Raw genomic sequence first — 19,906 nt, forward strand, 5'->3', positions numbered from 1 at the left:
ATCCACTTTGCCACCTAGCCGCCCCACTACAGAATTAATTACATACATCTGTATTCTAAACTGTCAAAATCTCATATTGAATAGAACATTTCAGCATAATATGTTATTTCTGTTTTTCTCACTATCTGGGGCTAGCTAATACCACATTCTAATTCTATACCATCTAGCAGGTGAATGTTAAATTTGGAGGAACTCTTGCATTTTGAAAAGTGCAAAAACTTTCCATATTAACGATACTGCTTCCAAGGAGCCTCCTTGTTTTTCCTGAAGGAAAAAGAACAAACACCTTCTGGTTCTGTTTTTCAGTCAAACTTAAAAGCCACTATAAAATAGATCCATTCTTCTATAGTCACAACTATACAATTTTCTTTACTTCTACAGACTTTCTTAACTTAGCAATTCCCTGCTGTTGCTGGCATACAGTTGGGTAAAATAGTTCTGAATTATTACTTTATTTTCCTCTTCATTAGTGGTGAGTACACCCTTTTCATTGTTGATTCTGGTAATTTGGTTTTCTTTCTTTTTTTTAATCAAGTCTGAATGCAGAGCAAAGCATACAATGTTTTATTTTTTCAAATTTCCATCTTTTTCTTTTTTCTCATGGTTATTCCCCCCCCCCCTTTAGTTCTAATTCCTCTTTCACAACATGGTTACTACAAAATTATGTCAAATATGATTGTACTTGTACTACTTTTACCAGATTGTTTGCATCCATGGGGAGGGAAGAGAGGTAGAAAACCTGTGGCACTCAAACTTGTAAATGAATGAATGTTGTAAACTATCAATGTAATTAGAAAAATAAAACCAAATTTAAATTTAAAAAGAAAAGAAAAGGCCGTTTCTCTAGGCATGCATGTCCTGTAACTCCATATCTTGTGCTATTCCACTGTTTGTGTTTGCTTCTGATTTCTCGATTCAGCAGTCATGACTCTGATGTTCCTTCTGAAAGTTTGAAGGACTTGGATGCATCATTATAATATTGCATAGAAAAATTACTGATTTGGGGGCTCTTTCTTATCTGAGTTTCATAAATTCTATCTGTGTGCTTTCACTTTTTTTGGAATACTTCCACAAAGTTTGACAATTTCTTAAATTATATTGTTTACATTTTAAAAAGGTATGAAACATCAGAAATCATGGTATTAATATACCTTGACATCTCTGGAAATAAAGTAATTTTTTTAAACCTATATTTCCAACGGATATTACACTGTCTTTAGTTTTGTTTTCTGTAGCAGTCATTGTTAAATATTGTTTAATTAGTATAAATGATTTTATACCCATTTATTGAGAAATTCTATTTTTTCTATTTAGGATGTCATTTATTTTGTGATTTTTTGGTCACCTCCCTTTTACTATCCATGCAACTCTGGCAAGTCACAATTTCCTGGATCTCAGTTTTCTCAGTGAAAGAATAGATCTTGATGACTTGATACCCAAGTGTCATTCAGAGCTAAGTCAATGATCCTGAAACTTCTGGATTTCTTGTTTCGTTGATTTTTATATTTGGGGGAAAAGGGAAAAAGGAGTGTGATTCACTTTCCACTCCCTACTACAACAGGCACCAATATGCAGTATTAACAGGTTTGTTTCCTTTGTAAAATTTCCTTGTCAGATTTGCATGTTATAATAAATGTTAAATTCTGTATACTTCATAACAAAAGATAATAGAGCTATAGGTTTTTTTAATTACCTAGTATAAAAGTTTCCCAGTTTAAAAAAAAACACAGTTCACAGTGTAGAAGAAACACACACAATAGAAATAACTTACTTTGTCAACAGGACTTGGTAATGGAGCATGGATAACACTGAAAACAAACAAAAAAGGGCATCTAAATCTAACAATTTTTGAAAGCAAGGTGTTAAAAAAATAATCAGAATAAGTGTTGTAAATATATAACTCAAAAGTTTCAACCTTTGACTTGGATATCTACGACTGAGGAAAATAAAAAGAACAATTTATACTGAACAGGAATAACAAATGATGAAATATATTTAAAAGCTTTGTAAATGTGTAACATTCTCTTGAATCTAAAGTAAAGCATGTGTATATCTACCTTCCCACAGTAAGCAGATATCTACCTTCTCAGGAGCAGAATAACATAATTTTCACAAATGAAGTTGAATTTTTAATTAACTGAAAGGATTCCTTACAGTTGATCCTCTGGTAAACTGAATAAATGCTAAAATACAAACCTTCCTAATTTATGTCCTTCCTTTAGAGTTTTTTTTCATCAAGGTTCTCACACATAAATGCAATTAAGTTCTTAAAATTTTAAGTACTTCCTAGCAATAAGTCTGAAAACTTGAAGTTTGTATGATCAAGTGAACAACAGAAACTGCTTGCTGTTTAGTTAAAAATGGTAAAAGGCCTCCTTTCCAGAAGTGCACAGACAGTATTCATTGCCACTAATTGCCTGAGAATACCAGCAGTGTCAGTCAAAGGGGACATGAGCTTTTTACAGAGTCCGCTGGAGGTCACACCCGTGCAGTCTCATGTTCAGCTGCCAGGTGGGGCTTGGAGGGGTGGGGGGGTTGCAAACACACAGAGCCCAGAAGTCGCAGCCTCAGGAAGGAATAGCCAACACCGAACAACGGGGAAGATGAACTGACTAGTTCTGAGCAGCCTTTAAACAAGCTAACAGGCTCCTCAGAAGGCAGAAGCAAAGACTGCAATAATTCAGGGAAGAGAGATCATGAAAATCCGACGGATTTGAACCAACTGAACACAGGAAATGAGCGATGGGAGCAAGGAGTCAAAGATGATGGAAGAGGAGTGGGGCCTGGGACAAAATAATAAGTCTGAGGGAAAGCAGCAGCATCTCCTTGAGGGAGGTGCTCTCTAATAAGGCATGTTCAGGGCTAGACTGGACTGGGACTCTGTCTCTGAGTCTCAGGGTCCAGGTGCCCTTAGAAAAGTAACTATCTAAAAATCCAATCTATAAAATGGAATAAAGACAGTTTTTATTTTCTCTACTTCAAGAGGCTTTGGTGAAAATCAAAAGACATGACAGAGGTGAAGGGACTTTGTAAATGGTAAAATGCAATTTAAAGGGAGGTCAGCATGGTAGAAGCTCTTTTTTTTAAGTATGAAGAGCAGCATAAACATATTTGTGCATAGCAGCAGGGGTGTGATGCTCATCATCATCCCTGAAAGGCTCCCCCCCATCTATTATTTTCCATTTAAAATTTAATGCAATCATTCTAATAAAAACACAAAATATCATCAAGACACCAATGACTCAACTTGCTCCAAGCAAAAGATAGCTAGACCAGTCGATGCCTGACATGAATCTCCTCTAGAGCTCACATACCAAGGAGACACTAAGGTCTCCACCTGAGGATCTCCAGGGAGGAAAACACACATCACTCTTACACCATCTAGCTATGACTCCTCCACCCACTGCTCCTGGTTCAACCAGTCACATTACTAAAGTCAGTAATAAGGACCTCACAAAAGTTCTCTTCTCAAGGTCAAATGGGATCAATTCCTTCAAACATCCCTGGGTTTCAAAACAGGAAAAATGGGTCTGAGTTCTTGTTCTCACACTAGCTCTATGTTCTTCTGATCTTTCAAAGTCCTAGTTTCCTCATGTGTAAAATGGAAATAGTAATACTAGCACTACTTACGTCCCAGGATTGTGGGGAAAGCACATTGTAAAATGCTAAATATCAATCTGAGCTGTTAATATCATCATCATCATCATCATCATCATCATCATCATCATCATCGCCCACTTACTCTGATCGAAGTCGAGCTTCCATACCATCTGGTAGAAAGAGTTTTATTGTGGAAACAATACATCCATGAGTAACTAGAAAAATAAAAATAAACATTTTTTAAAGAGGAACAAGTAGGTAGAAAACAAGGCAAATTTCAGATAATTAAAAAACAAAGAAACAGAGACCCCATGCTCTCTGGAGTCACAGATGGTTTTTAAAAACCATAGTTCTATTTGATGCTTACCTCCTACATAGTCAGCTGAGGTCCGGACTTCTAAGAGCTTACAATTCAAAAGGAAATACTAAATTCCATATGCAAATTATTACTACAATACAAAGTACTGGATTATTAAATACTAAATAGCAAAGAAAAAAAAATAATCTGACCTTCTAAGACATGCTTGAATAGTGGAAAAAAATCTATACTAAACAATAAATGCATCCAAGATAATGGTCGGTTAGAAGCAAGGAAAATTAAAAGATATTACTTCTGTTCTTTAATCCCTAGCACTTAAACCCAAACCTTTCTCAAGTTTACATAACTGTACCACAACCAAAATGTAATGATGATCAATCCCAATGTGCCCATTCCACTTGAGGGAATCCCTCCACTGCCTCAGCCAGCCACAGTGCTACCTATCCAGATAGGCTACTAGTTACAAGTCTGTCCACGAGCCATAAAACTGTTGTCCAAGTATCACCCCTGCTATGCTGGAAAAAGCTCCTTGCCAGAATAAAAGTAAGGCATTATTTTAGTCATAACAAATCTCATGTAAAGGAGGCACCACTTTATCACTATCCATAGAATGGAAGAGGATTCTGGGAAAATGACAGAGTAGATTTGAAAATTCCAAGCTCTCCAGATTTCTTCCACCAAAAGTCACAAAACACCTCAGTGTCAAAGTAGATTGACAAAACTGTTCCTCTTTTGGAACAAGCAGAGAAGGTACAGTGTCCCTTCTGGGACAACTGGAGAAGATATAAAGAAAGATCCCCAACGGAAGTTCCACTAGCTGAGTGAAATGCAAACATCTCCATGAAACGGCAGCCGAGTTGGGAGGTAGTCTCCACCTCAGCCACAAGAATCTTCACCTCCCAGACAGACCTCCTCCTTTGAGGAGGAAGGCATTTCAGAGGGGAAAGAGGTCCCCTGGTAAGGGACTCCAGGGCCAACTGAATGCAGGTGAGAAGCAGTCCTGAGCAGTGAGTGCAGAAGCAGTGGCATGGGGCTGTTGACACTTAAAGGAGAACAAAGTTCTTGGTCTTGAGTTCAGACCAGAGGGAAGAACTGAGGATTATAGCCACTGGAAGGTTCTCAGGGAATAAAATCATTTCCAGCAGAGTGTGTGGAGGGGCCCCAGCTGTGGCTTGGAAGGGGAAAAGAATGCAAAGGTTGGGGCCAGGACAATGCTCCTGAGGCCAGAGGCACCACTCCCACACCACAGGACCAGGGGTGAATGTAAGAAAAAGCTACTCAAAAAAATTTTTTTTTGTAAAAGGAGCAGGCAAAGGGGAAAAAACCAACAACAGACAAGAGACTATGGGAATAGAGAAGAATGGGGTTCATCTTCAGGAAATGATGCTAAAGCAAAAAAAAAAAAGTCTCTCCTATCTCAGAGAGTAACTTCAAATGGCTACCTATTCAAAAAGAATTCATAAAGGAACTTAAAAAAACCTGAGTTCAAATCTGGCCTCAGACACTTAATAACTACCTAGCTGTGTGACCTTGGGCAAATCACTTAACCCCACTGCCTTGCAAAAAAAAAAAAAAAAAAACTACACACACAAAAAAGAGGGAATTATACACACACATATACACAAACAAATATAGCTATAAAAGCCTTCTAAATTCATAAAGAAACAAGAAGGGATAGAAAGTGTAATGAGTTAAAGGATAAAGGAATAGGATATGAGGATATATAGAAAGGTGTAAAAGGGGGGTATAGAAAGGTGTGGAAGGAAGGGATACTGTGAAAGGCAATAGCAAGTAGAAGTAGAGTAGAGGAATGAGGAGGGCTACTGCTTGCAGGAAATGTTAAAGAAAATGAGATGCATATAAGCTTTATATAGATATATAAAGATATATGTATATATTTATAGATGAATATATATATATGTGAATATGTATCTAATATCTATGCATATGTGGGGGAGTATATATATAAAAACATACAGATAAAATATGTGTGTTTGTAGATGAGTAAATGTATATGTGTGTTTAAGTGTATATCTGCCTATATATGTTTGTATATGTATATGCCTGTGTGTATACACACACACACACACACACACACACACATCCATACTTAATTAAAGCTGTCCTGCAGAAAAGTGAGAAGGAAAAAATAAACAGTATGCCTAGAGAACAGAATAAAACCTACAAGGAAGAAAAGATGGACAATTTTTTTTATTGCAAGGCAAATAGGGTTAAGTAGCTTGCTCAAAGCCACACAGCTAAGTAATTATTAAGTGTCTGAGACCTGATTTGAACCCAGGTACTCCTGACTCCAAGGCTGGTGCTTTATCCACTACGCCACCTAGCCGCCCCAAAGATGGACAATTTTGAACACTATGTGTAGTGTCTATTATATAAGCTTTCTTGAAATCAAAATTTACTGCTTCATAATATGAATACTGTTTTGCTGCAAAAAAGTTTTGTATTTTGTAAAATAATAACCAAGATTTATATATATAAAACACAAATATCCATAATTGCTGAGAATAGTTTTCTAGTCCTAACTCTACAATTTCTTTGTGATTGAATAACCACAATTCATCTACAAGATAATAGCAGGATGAATTACGGCACATCTGCCTGCCTTCCTCAATAGAATTCAAGGCTGTACTAAAATTCTTGACTTGGACTTTAACAATGTATTTTACTGACTTTAATGCAAAGGAGGTAGAAACAAGCACATTTGGTTATCTTTGGCAATTTCTGGTCATTATATCCTCCAGAATATTCAGTCATTTCGGAAGTAACATGAGAAAGTCAAATAACCTTTGAAGTCAGGAGGATCAATATGATACATATCAAAAAATGTATAGAATAAACTCAAGAAAGATACATAAGTAAGAAGTACAACTTTAAGTAAAAGATACCAGGCCCTGGTACAGCTAGGTACAAAAGTTATACAGCCTGAATGTAATTTTTGCTCAAGTTGTTTCAAAGTGACAAAATAAAACTGCAAACTCTTCAAACACTAATTTTAAAATTTAGAGTTACAACATACTTGAACAACTCAAATGCATTCCAAAAATTTAATTTTTGTACAGCTTTGTGGTAAGAACTTTGTCATTCTTCACCTGCATGGCCTTTTTTCTTCAAATAATCTACAGAAGATGGCCACTTTATTGAGCAATTGACAATGGGTTTGCTCACATTATCTCACATAAGATAGTCCTTCCTTCAGGCTTAACAGAGCTTCTATAATTATTTCATTTGACCCTTCTCTCTAGATTTTTCTTCCATTATTTATTTTTTCTTTCTTCCTACTTTCCTTTCTTCACTCAAGTCTTTCTCTCTCTCTCTCTCTCTCTCTCTCTCTCTCTCTCTCTCCTCCACCTTCCTCCCTCTCTCTGATCACTCCTTGATCTCTTTTACTCAATCTTCATCCATATGATACTCTAACAATAGGTGTCCCAGTTTTCTGACTTGGGCCCTCTTCAATCTCTATTAATCACTTTACACGGTGGTCTCATCTGTTCCCACGAAGTTAATTACAATCTCTATGCAGAGAGGAATCAAATTGACTAAACCTGTCCAAACTTCTCTGCTGACCTCCAATCTTACTTCATCAACTGGTGTTTAGATATCTAACAATGGATATTCAGTAGACATCTTTGAAAGTGAGTCAAAAGCCCTGAATATGATACAGAACTGTTAGTCTTTTCCCTTAATTCCCCAACCACCTTCCCTTTTGCTGTCAAGGACAACACCATCCCCCCCCCCCCAAGCCTTCAGGTTCACAACTTAGGAGTCATCCTAGATTTCTCATTATTTTTCAGTCCCCTATCCAAGCTGGTGTCAAGGCCTATAGAGATCTCCCTGGCAGCACCTCAAGAATATATCTCCTCTTCTCTTGTACAATCCCCAACCCTAGTCAAGGTTCCCAACAACTACAAACTCTGATCTAGTCTTCATTCAGTGACCAAAGTGATTTTTCTAAAGTACGTATCACATCATGTCATTCCCCTAATCAATGAACTCCCAGTGGTTCACAATCATGTCCAGGATCAATTACAAAAAGCTGTGCTGGGCATTCAAAATCCTTCATTATGTGACCCCCTCCTCCCTTTCCTTACTTCACAACATGAACTCTTCATTCCAGTATGGCCTTTGGAGAGCCCACAAAGATGACTATATATCTCACATTTTCTCTGGATGTGTCCCATGTCTGAAACGCTCTCCTTCCTTCCCTCCTCTACTGCCAACTCCCTTTTGAAAATGATGGCGTGATGACAGTGCCCACCAGTGGGAGTCAGCCCTTCCTAAAATCCAGTATCCTCAGGCTGGTGCCAGGAAAGAGAGCAAAAGAATGTGGTAATTTTCCCTCCATCCTCCCTTCCCCTTTGAATAAGCTAGTTGATGAAACTCTAGCAACATAGATAAATAAGGCATGTATGTTCAATACAACCACAAATTTTCACTTTTTGCTATTTAGAATTTACATCAGAACAAAAAAGTTTTTTCTTTTTTTCCTTTTAGGTTTTTTTTTCAAGGCAAATGGGGTTAAGTGGCTTGCCCAAGGCCACACAGCCAGGTAATTATTAAGTGTCTGAGACAGGATTTGAACCCGAGTACTCCTGACTCCAGGGCCGGTGCATTATCCACTGCGCCACCTAGCTGCCCCAAAAAGTTTTTTCTTAATTATATACATGAACTGAAGCCTGTTCATTTATTCATGCTCAAATCTCATGAAGACCAATGGCAGAATGAATGACTGTTCTATGGTTAAGTGCATCTTGATTTCTCATGCATCCCAAAGGATTTCGAGGAGATGCTGGCTGTCAAGGACACTCTCATTTTACTGAAGAAGAAGCTGAGGTCCAGAAGAGTGAAGTACTTTACCTAACACCGCTCAAACAGTGAGTGACAGTTATGATTTCAGGTTCCTGGACACCACATCTCCCTGTTCTTTCTGCTCCACTTTCCTTTCTTTCCCTTGGATACTAAGCAGATTGTCTACATATAGCAATCAAACAATTCATGGCAGAAAATAGGGAAGATGAGGTTAACATTTAAGGGCTACAATAACATTAAGCATAAGAAAATGTCCTGATAATGCCTGTCATGAAATATTTATCAAATGATCACTAATTGAGGTGAGAAAAGTTCACACCATCTAAAGCTGACAAGTATTTCACAGTATCAGAAAACATAAGACTGAAGAGTGAAAGGGAAAAAGGACCATAAGAAGCATCTAGTGTAAATCCACTATCTTACAAATAAGGAAAACTAAGGTCCAGAAAGGGGATGTGTCTAAAACCAGAATAGTAGGCATTAAGAGTTGAGATATTAGGGCAGCTAGGTGGCGCAGTGGATAGAGCACCGGCCCTGGAGTCAGGAGTCCCCGAGTTCAAATGGGGCCTCAGACACTAAATAATCACCTAGCTGTGTGGCCTTGGGCAAGCCACTTAATCCCATTGCCTTAAATAAATTAAAAATTAAGAAAAAGAGTTGAGATACCAAAACTCAGCCCTCTGACTTCATATCCTGTATTCTTTCCACCGTACTACTTAATAGCTGAATAGTGTTGATTAGCATACACATGTATAGTGTATTCATAAAGCATTCTAGATCACTATCATTCTCCCTCAAAAATTACCAAATTAATAAGTAGAATCATGGTTTTAGAGACAGAAAAAAATTGACGAAGATCTATAAATTGTGAACAGATTTTGTATTCCCTAAGTCTATAAAATCAGAATAAATTTAGCCACGGAAATAACTCTAAGAAATTGTGTCCACCAATCAATTTGGATCAATGTATACCATAGAAACAATGTAAGACTGATAAATTGCCTACTGGGGGGGGGGGGGGGTAAGATTAGGGGAAAATTGTAAAACTCAAAATAAATAAATCTTTATAATGATAAACAAATAAATGAATAAATAGTGTCCACAAGAACCCATTTAATCCTTAAGGTGCCCAAAGCCCAGTACTATACTAAATGTCCACCAGCTACGCAGTGTTTCTATGAAAAGCTTCAAGAGCAGCTCTTCCATCTCCTCTACACTGATCACTGGGCATAGGGAACTCCCCCTCCTAAACCAGACTAGTGGGGGACTTTTGGCTTGAAAAAAGGAGTAGGGGGAAAGAGAAGCAAAGTAAAAGCTCTTTGGACTGAGAAGACAAGAGGAAAACTTTGAACAGATTTTTCTAATCTGCTGACAGCTATTTCCACATAATTATCTCCTTTGTAATCAAATGTATTTTTATATTAGCCATTTAAAACCCATTCTGGGAAGGGGCCTAGGAGTCATCACACTGTGAATAATATTTAAGGTAATAAATAAGGTAAGGGAGAGACAAGAAACCAAGAAACAGCTAAGAATTCTTCAAAGCTATAAGTCAAGAGGAAGGAGGACAGGAAAGTAATAGGAAATTAGTCTCCTAACTAGTAAAAATTTCCAGGCATATTTTTCAGTGGTTCTAGTCACCCCTTTTATCATTTTCTGGGAGTCCCAAGTACTAGCTGATACACTTTTCTTTCAATTTGTTGCCCCATGGGGCAGCTAGGTGGCACAGTGGATAAAGCACCGGCTCTGGAGTCAGTAGTACCTGACACTTAGTAATTACCTAGCTGTGTGGCCTTGGGCAAGCCACTTAATCCCATTTGCCTTATAAAAAAAAAATTTGTTGCCCCAGGAACTTGCAATCAAGGTTTTTATGTAGGAATGGAGAAGAATCTCCCAACTTCTCCCCTGAAGAATAACACAGCCCAAGATTTTCAAAGTTTATTATTAGGAATAATAAGAAAAACATGATGGGCTTTAAAAAACCATTCCTCCTAAACTTTTTTTACCTAAATCCAAACCCTATGGGTAAAGTCTACACAGTTCCTAATGGTCTGTGTGTAGACAAAGACTCAAGTAATATTCATTTTTATCATTTTTTTAAAAAAGCTCATATTTAAGTTTTGGGAAGTGTAAATACACCTAAAACAGAACAGGTGAAGAGAAATGATGAGGAGGATTTTTAAAAGGGGGTGGTGAGGGGCTGAAACAAGGCTGAGGAGATCATGAGAGCTCCAATCAAAGAAACATTAAAGGGGGGAGGGGAGAGATATTCAAAGATTCCCTCCCTTCAGTCCTTATCTTTGTCACTGTTGGTGCTCCAGAACCAACTGGGTCAGTTGATGCGGTAAAAGGGGGATCAAAAACTCCAAGAGAGGGAAAAAAGAAATTGTAGCACTGGGACTTTTCCTGGTTACCAACCAACCATAATTCTTAAAATATATTTTTCCAATATAAAGTTTTTTATTGATGACATTCAAGAACCTAGATGGATAATCCCATAAAAAAGCTTAAATATAACTGAAACAGTCTTGGGGAAGGGGTTGGAAGAAATGACACAAACTCGGGTTTCTCATTAAAAATCTTTGCTTTTTCCATTAATTAATTAATTCTGCTCAGTTTGCTCTGAAATAGTAAATGGAAATTAGCCAAGTAAGGGAGGGGGGTCCAGTATACTAAAGGAAGTCTCTAATTTCCTTTTAAAAAACATGATAGGTCACTTTTACAACTCTGTAAGAATTCAAAGAAATGCCAACCAACTGCTTTATCCCACCACATAGCAGGCAATCTTAACCCAGGATTCACCAGTTTCTAACACCAGGAGACTGGGCTATCTTGATTTTCATAAAGTCAATACATCCCAGGTCCCCCTTGGTGAATAACTCAAAAAGAACAGAAGAGACCCTGGGTCTTCTGGACAAATGGAGTTTTCTCAGACAGTGATCTAGGTTGGAGCTATTAAATACATAGCATGTAGAATGCATATCACAGTCATTTCAATCCACCCACACTCTTACCTTTTCGTGTGTTTTCGGTCACATCTACACCAAACTGGATAACATCACCAGAAAGAATTTCACATGGTGGACTTTCTTCAGATCCTCGACTCAATCTCTGGCTATTTATAAAGGTACCGTTACTACTTTTAGTGTCTTGAAGATAAAACTGAAAAAACAAAATGAAAAGGTTTGGATGATAACGTAGCTATAACAGCCACAGATCTATAAGAGGATATATATATATATATATTTGCTAATGCCATTGTTCAGTCAAACAACTGAAACCAATCATATCCAACCCAGGGTCCCACAGCTAGTTAAACATCTGAGGTCAGATGCTAGGTGGCATAGTAGATAGAGTGCTGGGTCTTCAGTCAGAAGATTCCCTCTTCCTACATTCAAATCCAGTCTCAGATGTTAAAATTAACTGAAGGGGGAAATGGCAAACCTCTCCAGTATCTTTGCCAAGAAAATCCCAAATGGTCTCACAAAGTCAGATATGTATAACTCAATTTTAAAAATAAGGATTCTCTCATAAAAGAAATCTAATAGAATCACATCTTTTTTCACTTTTGCAGTTTGGATTATATTAAAATTAGTTGTTCTTTGAATAACTGTTAAAATTCATCTGTGAATTCAGCTGATTCTGGCATTTTGTCTCTCAAAGCTTTGAGTTTTAAGGATACAACTAACTTTCTCTGTCTCACACACACAGTCACACATACATGTACATCTTTTGTAAAATGTAGTAAGCCTGGACATTTGCTAATTCTATAACTTCGCCTCAGCCCCATGGTACAAATTCTGATGAATATATTATTGATCTAAAAAACTACATATAGAAAAAGGGTCTGGGTTTCAAAGTCATTCATTCTTTAGTTAACATCAGTTCAAACTTGGAGCCTCTCTAAGATTTCAAGGTTGCAAATTTATAGCAGAAGAGACTTTCAAGACCAATGAGACCAACAACTACATAAAAGAAAAAAATGGGTTTGCATCACTAGATTCACAAAATTTGAAAGCCAGATCCAAATACTGCATCTTTCCACCCGATTCTGGGCTAACTTTTCTTAGTGTATTTTCTAGGATAACTCAAAGTGCTGTTTTATTCTTGACATTAGGGAAACTGATTTTAGGTTAATAGGTAATATTAAGCTATCAACATCAATAAATGCTGCTATCTAGCTAAATTTCTATTACGATAATGTCTTTTATGGTGTATATAATTGTAACAGGTGCTGAAATGCAATAAACTTCTCCAATTAGCTTCTAAAAACTAACTCCTGCCTCTTCAAAAGAGAGTGATTCTCCTGCTTCCCACCTCTTGGCAAAGAGTTCATGCACCACAGGTGCAAAATGCCAAGCACGGCAGTGTAGGAACTACTCTCTTAAACTTGGCATATACTTCAGAGAGTCATGCTTTCATAATACAAGACTTTTTTTTCCTAGTCTTCTTTTTACAAGATTAAGTTGAAGCTTGTCGAGGTCTTAATAATAAAAAAAAGAAAAATTGTAAAACAGAGAGAAGACTATGCTCTGATTGACAGAGAAACCTCAAAGTCAAGACCATTTGAGCTCCAACCCCACTTCTGACACACCCCATCAAACTCGGCTCAAATCATTTAACTCCTCAACACCCAGACAGCTCTCCAAGACTTGAAGTTGCAAAGGGTCATTTTCTTAGAATAAATCCAAATTGCTTTCCAATATGGCTGGGCCAGTTGACAGAAAACACAAGTATATTTGAGTGTCCTTGTGTTTCAACAGCCTCTCCAACGTTGGTTATTTCTATTTTTTGTCAGCTGCTTTTAATTACATGTCTGACTTTCTTAGTGATCTGCAGCAATCTTTCACATAGTTGGCTAATAACTTGCAATTATTCCCCTTTTGAGAATTATTTATTCCCATCTGCAGACCAATTATGCAAAGGGAAATTTTTTTTTATTTTTTGTGGACAATAGATTGTATTTGTTCTCTCAAGTCAGTCAATAACTATTTATTAACAGAAATAATGTATTGGACTTAGGACATCTGATGCAAAGAAGTTTTTCTCAACCACCTACTTTTCTTAACCTAATTGCTAGCTGAGTTTGTGTAAAAACTTTTCAATTTCAAGGAACAAAAATGAGCTATGATCATCTCTATCCTTTGTTGGTTCAAGAATTTAGTATCTTCTTGTCTGAGCCATAGTCAGAGCCTTTGTCCCATGCCCAGTACATAGCAGAATAGATGCCAGGTAATAAGGATTAAATGAATGCATGGTCACTGACCGATTCTCCCTGGCCATAGCTGGTCAAGGGACATAATTTGGTTCTCTCATCTTTCATACCTAGGATCTTCAATGTACAAGTGACCTCTAACTTTTAAGCTTATTTTGATGTATTAGAGTTGGCAGAATTCCAACTGCCACTGAATTGCTATCCAGTTTTTTCAGCAGTTCATCCCCAAATAATTATGTTGCTGGGATTTATCTGAGTTGTTGATTTCAGTCATTTCTGATTCAACTATAATCTAGTCTGTTCTACTGATCTACTTTTTAATAATTACTGCTTGCAAGGGGCAGTTGGGTGGCATAGTGGATAGAGCACCGGCCCTGGAGTCAGGGGTACCTGAGTTCAAATCAGACCTCAGACACTTAGTAATTGCCTGGCTGTGTGGCCTTGGCAAGCCACTTAACCCCACTGCCTGGCAAAAAAAAAAAAAACCCCTAAAAAAAAATAATAATTACTCCTTGCAGTACAGAGTGGAGTTGGAACAATACTAATCCCCCATCACTCTAACTTTTAAAAATCATTTCCCTTGAAATTCTTATCCTTAATTCCTCCAAATGAAATTTGTTATTATTTTGTCTTCCTATAAAATATTCCCTTGGATCAGGTCAAAGAGAGTCAATATAAAACAAAACACTAATAGAAGTTTTATTTTTGTTTTTTTTTTAGGTTTTTGCAAGGCTATGGAGTTAAGTGGCTTGCCCAAGGCCACACAGCCAGGCAATTACTAAGTGTCTGAGGCTGCACTGACTCAGGTACTCCTGACTCCAGGGCCGGTGCTCTATTCACTGTACCACCGAGGAGCCTCCGAGATTTTTTTTTAATAGTCAAGAACTGGGAATAAAGTAGATGCTTATCAATGGATAGACAAACAGTGGTTTATGAAATGTGATGGAATTTACCATGCTATAAAACACTTAATATAAAAACTTCATAAAAAGAATTTTACACTTGGGAAATTTGATCACTGTATTAGCTGAAGGTGGCATAAAGTATATATATAGTTCAGTCCATGGTTGAGCTTGGTTCAATTACTTTTTAGAAAAATGGGCTCTGTAACTTGCTGAGAAAAGAAAGGGGTTCTCCTGATTGACCCCAGATAACCAGATGACTAGTAATTGGGGGGGGAATACAGGAGGAAGGAAAAGAGGTATTGCAGAAACAAACTATCTCATTAATTTTTGACAAAAAAAGAATAAGCAATTCCTGAATGTTTTTGCTAAGCAGTAACAGTAAAGTTATAACTTCATCTGGACATCCAGCTTTGAAATTTTCTAGATTGTGATTTAAATAGGAAATAATAGCTCTAAGTACTGATGCAAAGTGAACTAAACAGACAGGAAAATAATATGCAAAACGACTGCAACATTGTGTAAATGAGAAGAAGAAAAAGTGAAAGTGAGCACAGTAATTATAGTGCTCCAGCTTGTTCTTCCAGAGGAGACACAGGAAGGCACATCGTAACCTTGTTTTCAGAGGCAAATACACCAAAGATGGTTTCTTATCATTTTTAATGATATAATCCTTAAATATCATTCACCTATCTTGAGCTTACTATGATAAAAAACACTAGATACTGCCTTAAATTGAATTTTCTCAGCAGTTATTGTTAAATAGGGAAATTCCTCTTCATATAATTTATGCTCATAGGTTTATTAAATATTGTATTGTTGAGTTAATTATTTCGGCTTCATCTTCAGTTTGCTTTACTTAAGTCTTTTTTATGAAATGAGAACAATTTTTATTATCATCATTATTATTTGATACCAAAGTCTGAGGTCTTCTTATCATTGTTTTTCTAATTTTTTTCTTTTAAAAATCTTTGTAGGGTGGTGGCTAGGTGGCGTAGTGGATAAAGCACCGGCCTTGGAGTCAGGAGTACCTACCTGGGTTCAAATCGGGTCACAGACACTTAATAATTACCTAGCTGTGTGGCTTTGGGCAAGCCACTTAACCCCATTTGCCTTGCAAAAACCTTAAAAAAAAAATCTTTGTAATAAGGAATCCTTCTCTAAGTTGGGAAGGAATATATTGGGAAATGATGGTGACATTAAAAAAATCGATAAAAAATATTTTAAAAATACTATAAAAGAGCAGAACAATTCTGCCTGCATAACATTAGCGAAAGGAACTTCTTCATTTGGAAGAAGAAACAATCAAACAAAGAAATAAAAGGCAAAGCCTACTAAGACAGACTGAAAACCCAGCAATGTTCTCACTGTAACATATTCTAAAAGTTCTTTAACTAGTCAGGCAGGAAATGAATGTCCTAGAATGACTTCATATGTGAAGAAAGAAGATAAAGAAACAGCTAGTCTAAAAGTTCTTGTGGCCTCTAAATCAAAGTCACACTTAACAGTTGGTAATCAGTTGATCAAAGAGAGCGATCCCAACTTGTAGGCACCTCACTATAATCAATTAACAAGTATTTATTAAGTGCCAATTTGGACTACAGGTAGAGACACAAAGAGAAAAATAAAACAATATCTGCTCTTAAGATGATATTTTCTTGGAATAAACAACAGGTAAATACAAAACATTGGAAGCTTTTAAAAGGTCATTTCAAAGGGCCTTGGCAGCTGGAGAATCAGGAAAGGATTCATACAGAAAGTAGCATATAAGCCCAAGTATAAGGCAAACTAGATATTCTAGGAGGAGCTGGTAAAGATGGTTTCAAATCCAAATCCATTTTCGAGAGAAAGATGGTGTGAAAAATTAAAAGAATGAAGCACAGTACAATGAGAAGCAAGTCAGAAGGGATTAAATCCTAGCTCTTCCACTTAGTACCAATGCAACACTGTTTTCTAGTGCCATCTCTTGGAAACAAACACTAAATTTATAAAGATCCAGGGCTAATTTCTCTCCAGAACTACAGTCCTTTGTAACTAACTGCTGGTTAAACACATCCATTTAGATATCTCAAAATCACCTAAAACCCAACACATCTAAAAAGTAATTCTAAAACCTAGCCCTCCTTCAAACTTGTTCATTTTTCTCAAGGGCACTGCCAATCTTAGAATCATCCTTTCTCAAACTAAGTCACCCTTCACACACTCCTGTCCCTTATAAACTCATATCCAATCAGATGTGAAAATCATATTAATCCTATCTTCATATCACTCCCAGTCATCTGTGCTACACTCACACAGTCTTAATCATACTTCTGATCCTCATGACTGTTGGTAAACTATTTCAATACCTTCTGATTAATCTATCTGCTTCTGTTCTCTTTCCTCTTTAATCAACACTTTTACACAGCTGCCAAATTAATACTCCTAAAATATGGCTGTAACCATGGCATACCCTTACTCAGAAATCTTCGGTGGTTTGCTATTTCCTGTAGAATAAAATACACAATAATAAATCTGATATTTAAAGTCCTTTACAATCAAACTCCCAACATTATAATGAAAATAAGATTTAAGATTTGTTAAAATTTTGCCAAGATGTGTTGTCTTTAGTCTGATTCCCTGTGGTTTCTGGCAGTAAAAAATTCCTAAATTAGGGGTTTTCCTTATTACAAGTAGAGAACAAGAATAAATTTAATTTATTGGTTCTTTGACAGAAAGGAGAAAACAAAAAGCTTTAGCTCCACATTTAGACGTACATTTTTTCAAAGGACAATAACATTTTACCCAAATCTCAGTTCTATGTGTTAGTCCAAAGACAAATTGAAAAATGAAAACTACTCATTCTTGTTGTCCCTCAATCTATTACCCTTTTTGTTTGTCTCTTTTTTTAACCACACATTTTCAGTTTCGTTATACAGTGGAAATAATTCTATATTTGAAGATCAGTTTGGTTTTTAGTCTATTCTAAACAAGAGTTTAGGAAGATGACTTTATCTATTTCCCATTGTACAATGACTTCAACTCTTGGGGAAATATCAAATTGTACTGACATTTCACAATGCAAGAAAATGACTGAACTCCCCCAAAGTATATGGGGTTTCCTAAAAGTCCTAATTCATTTAAACTAAGATGTTTGGGACATACTGTTCCAAAAAGAAGATGGAACCTAAATAGGATAGATAATCTAGACATTTTCTTTTTCCCAAGTTGGAGCCAAACAATAATGTAACAGATGGAATACTATGAATTGTCATATTAGATATCATGTCATTTAAATATTAGTACAAAACAATTTCAAAATGATATATAAATGTTAAATGATTATCATTAATTCCCTCTCTTAAAACAGTTGAGATGATTATACTTTAACAGTTGAAGTTTAACTTGTCAAGAATATGAAACTCAGTTCAGTAATCTCAGTAAAGATGAGAAATTCCTAAAAAACAAATCTGAGTATAAAATTCTATATATCACCAGGTACTCCCTCTTCCCTTCACACCCTAAACTATTTTGCTAGGTAATTTTTTCAATCCCCATGCATTCAATTATTATCTCTTAAATTTATGATTCTTAGATCTATTTATCTAACTCTAAGCCCTTCCTAGACCTTCAGTTCTGCAACTCCAGTGTCTACTAAACATGTCAAACTGGTTAACCTGCAGACATCTTAAATCCAGTGTGCCCAAAATGTACTTTTATTCTCTTCCCCCAAGTTGGCCCAGTTCTTAGATTTTCCTTTTAATAACTGCTTACCACTAACCTCCCCATCACCATCACCAGATTTGCAACCTAGGGATTATCCCCTACACTCCACACTCTCTCACCCACCAAATCCAATCTGTTGCAAGAGTCTATCAATTCATCTTTGCAAAAGGCAGTATTTGAGCTGATTGCTAAAGGAAAAGGAGCGGTAAAAGTCCTAAGAGGTGAAACAGAAGATGAGGTTGCATTCCATAAAAAGCAGATATCCAGTGCAACAGCCTAGGAATAAGATATAAAAAGCTGCAGAATCTGTACATGATAGAATGGGCATCTAAGAAGCCACTGACCAGTGTAGGTTGTCATTAACAAGGCAGAAGAATGACCTGTGCATCTCTGGGCTTCCATGAAGATTTTCCACAGTCATGTGAAGGAAAAAAATGGGGAAGGGAGAAGGAAACAAACATTGATTCAGCCCTTAGGATGTGCCACCCTGTGTGCCACATAAATATAATCTTATCTGATTCTCACAACCACTTGACAAGGGAGAGTCTATTATTATTCTCATCTTACAATTCTGGAAACTAAGGCAGACAGATGATAGGTGATCTGCCTAAGGTAATCCAGATACTAATTATCTAGGGTTTGATTTGAACTGTGTCTTCTTTCCCTGGGGTCCAGAGTTCTATTCATAGTTGCCATGAGAGCCAAGATGAAAGACAAGGAAAGAAGGCACAATAGTAGAGAGATGGGAAGGATCAAAGTCAATGACTCTCAAAGGAACACTTCCAGGTTCACAAATACATACTAACTTACCGGTTCTGAAACCCTGGGTCTATCATTTCACCTGTCTGCCTTAGTTTCCTGGAAGAAAGGCAATAATAGCACCTTTCTCACAAGGCTGTGAGGATCAAATGGGATAATATTTATAGAGTTGAACAGCATGCCTGTCACGTGGTTCATAAATGTTTGTTCCCTTCCCCTTCATAGATAAAAGAGACAGAGAGATAGACTCCTTTGATGTATCATCTGACTTGGTGTGGAGTTTGAGGGAGAGGAAAAGATCTAGCGAAGATTGCTAGTTTGAGAACCTGGAAGAATGGCAGGACTTTCAACACAAATAAGGAAGTTTGGGGGAAAGACAACTTTAGGGGATAGTGTGAGTTTCATTTTGGAAATTTAGATGCTTTATGGGGCTGTCAATGAAAGATCTCCAGGAGGCAGCTGGTGAACTAAAAAGAGATAAAAACAAAAAAGATAAGTGCCATTTGTATGGAGAAGTCCATGGAACCTCTATTTCAACACTATAGAAGAACACTATAAAGAGAAAAAAAGAGACTGAGG

At 36.8% G+C, this 19,906-nt stretch overlaps 1 protein-coding gene across 8 annotated transcripts in view; it reads right to left on the reverse strand.

Annotated features, from left to right (window-relative positions):
- The window catches only part of SLMAP (sarcolemma associated protein), a 141,318-nt gene that overhangs the window by 71,051 nt on the left and 50,361 nt on the right, over nucleotides 1–19,906 (reverse strand). For all 8 annotated transcript variants that reach the window (XM_074198887.1, XM_074198885.1, XM_074198891.1 and 5 more), the window contains 3 exons: nucleotides 11,761–11,908; nucleotides 3,743–3,815; nucleotides 1,772–1,808 (listed from right to left, as the gene is read on the reverse strand). In XM_074198887.1, the coding sequence (XP_074054988.1) occupies nucleotides 1,772–1,808; nucleotides 3,743–3,815; nucleotides 11,761–11,908 (258 nt within the window). The remainder of the gene's footprint in view (nucleotides 1–1,771; nucleotides 1,809–3,742; nucleotides 3,816–11,760; nucleotides 11,909–19,906) is intronic.

Source organism: Macrotis lagotis, chromosome 8 (assembly GCF_037893015.1).
Source record: "Macrotis lagotis isolate mMagLag1 chromosome 8, bilby.v1.9.chrom.fasta, whole genome shotgun sequence".
In the NCBI taxonomy this organism is placed as follows: domain Eukaryota; kingdom Metazoa; phylum Chordata; class Mammalia; order Peramelemorphia; family Peramelidae; genus Macrotis; species Macrotis lagotis.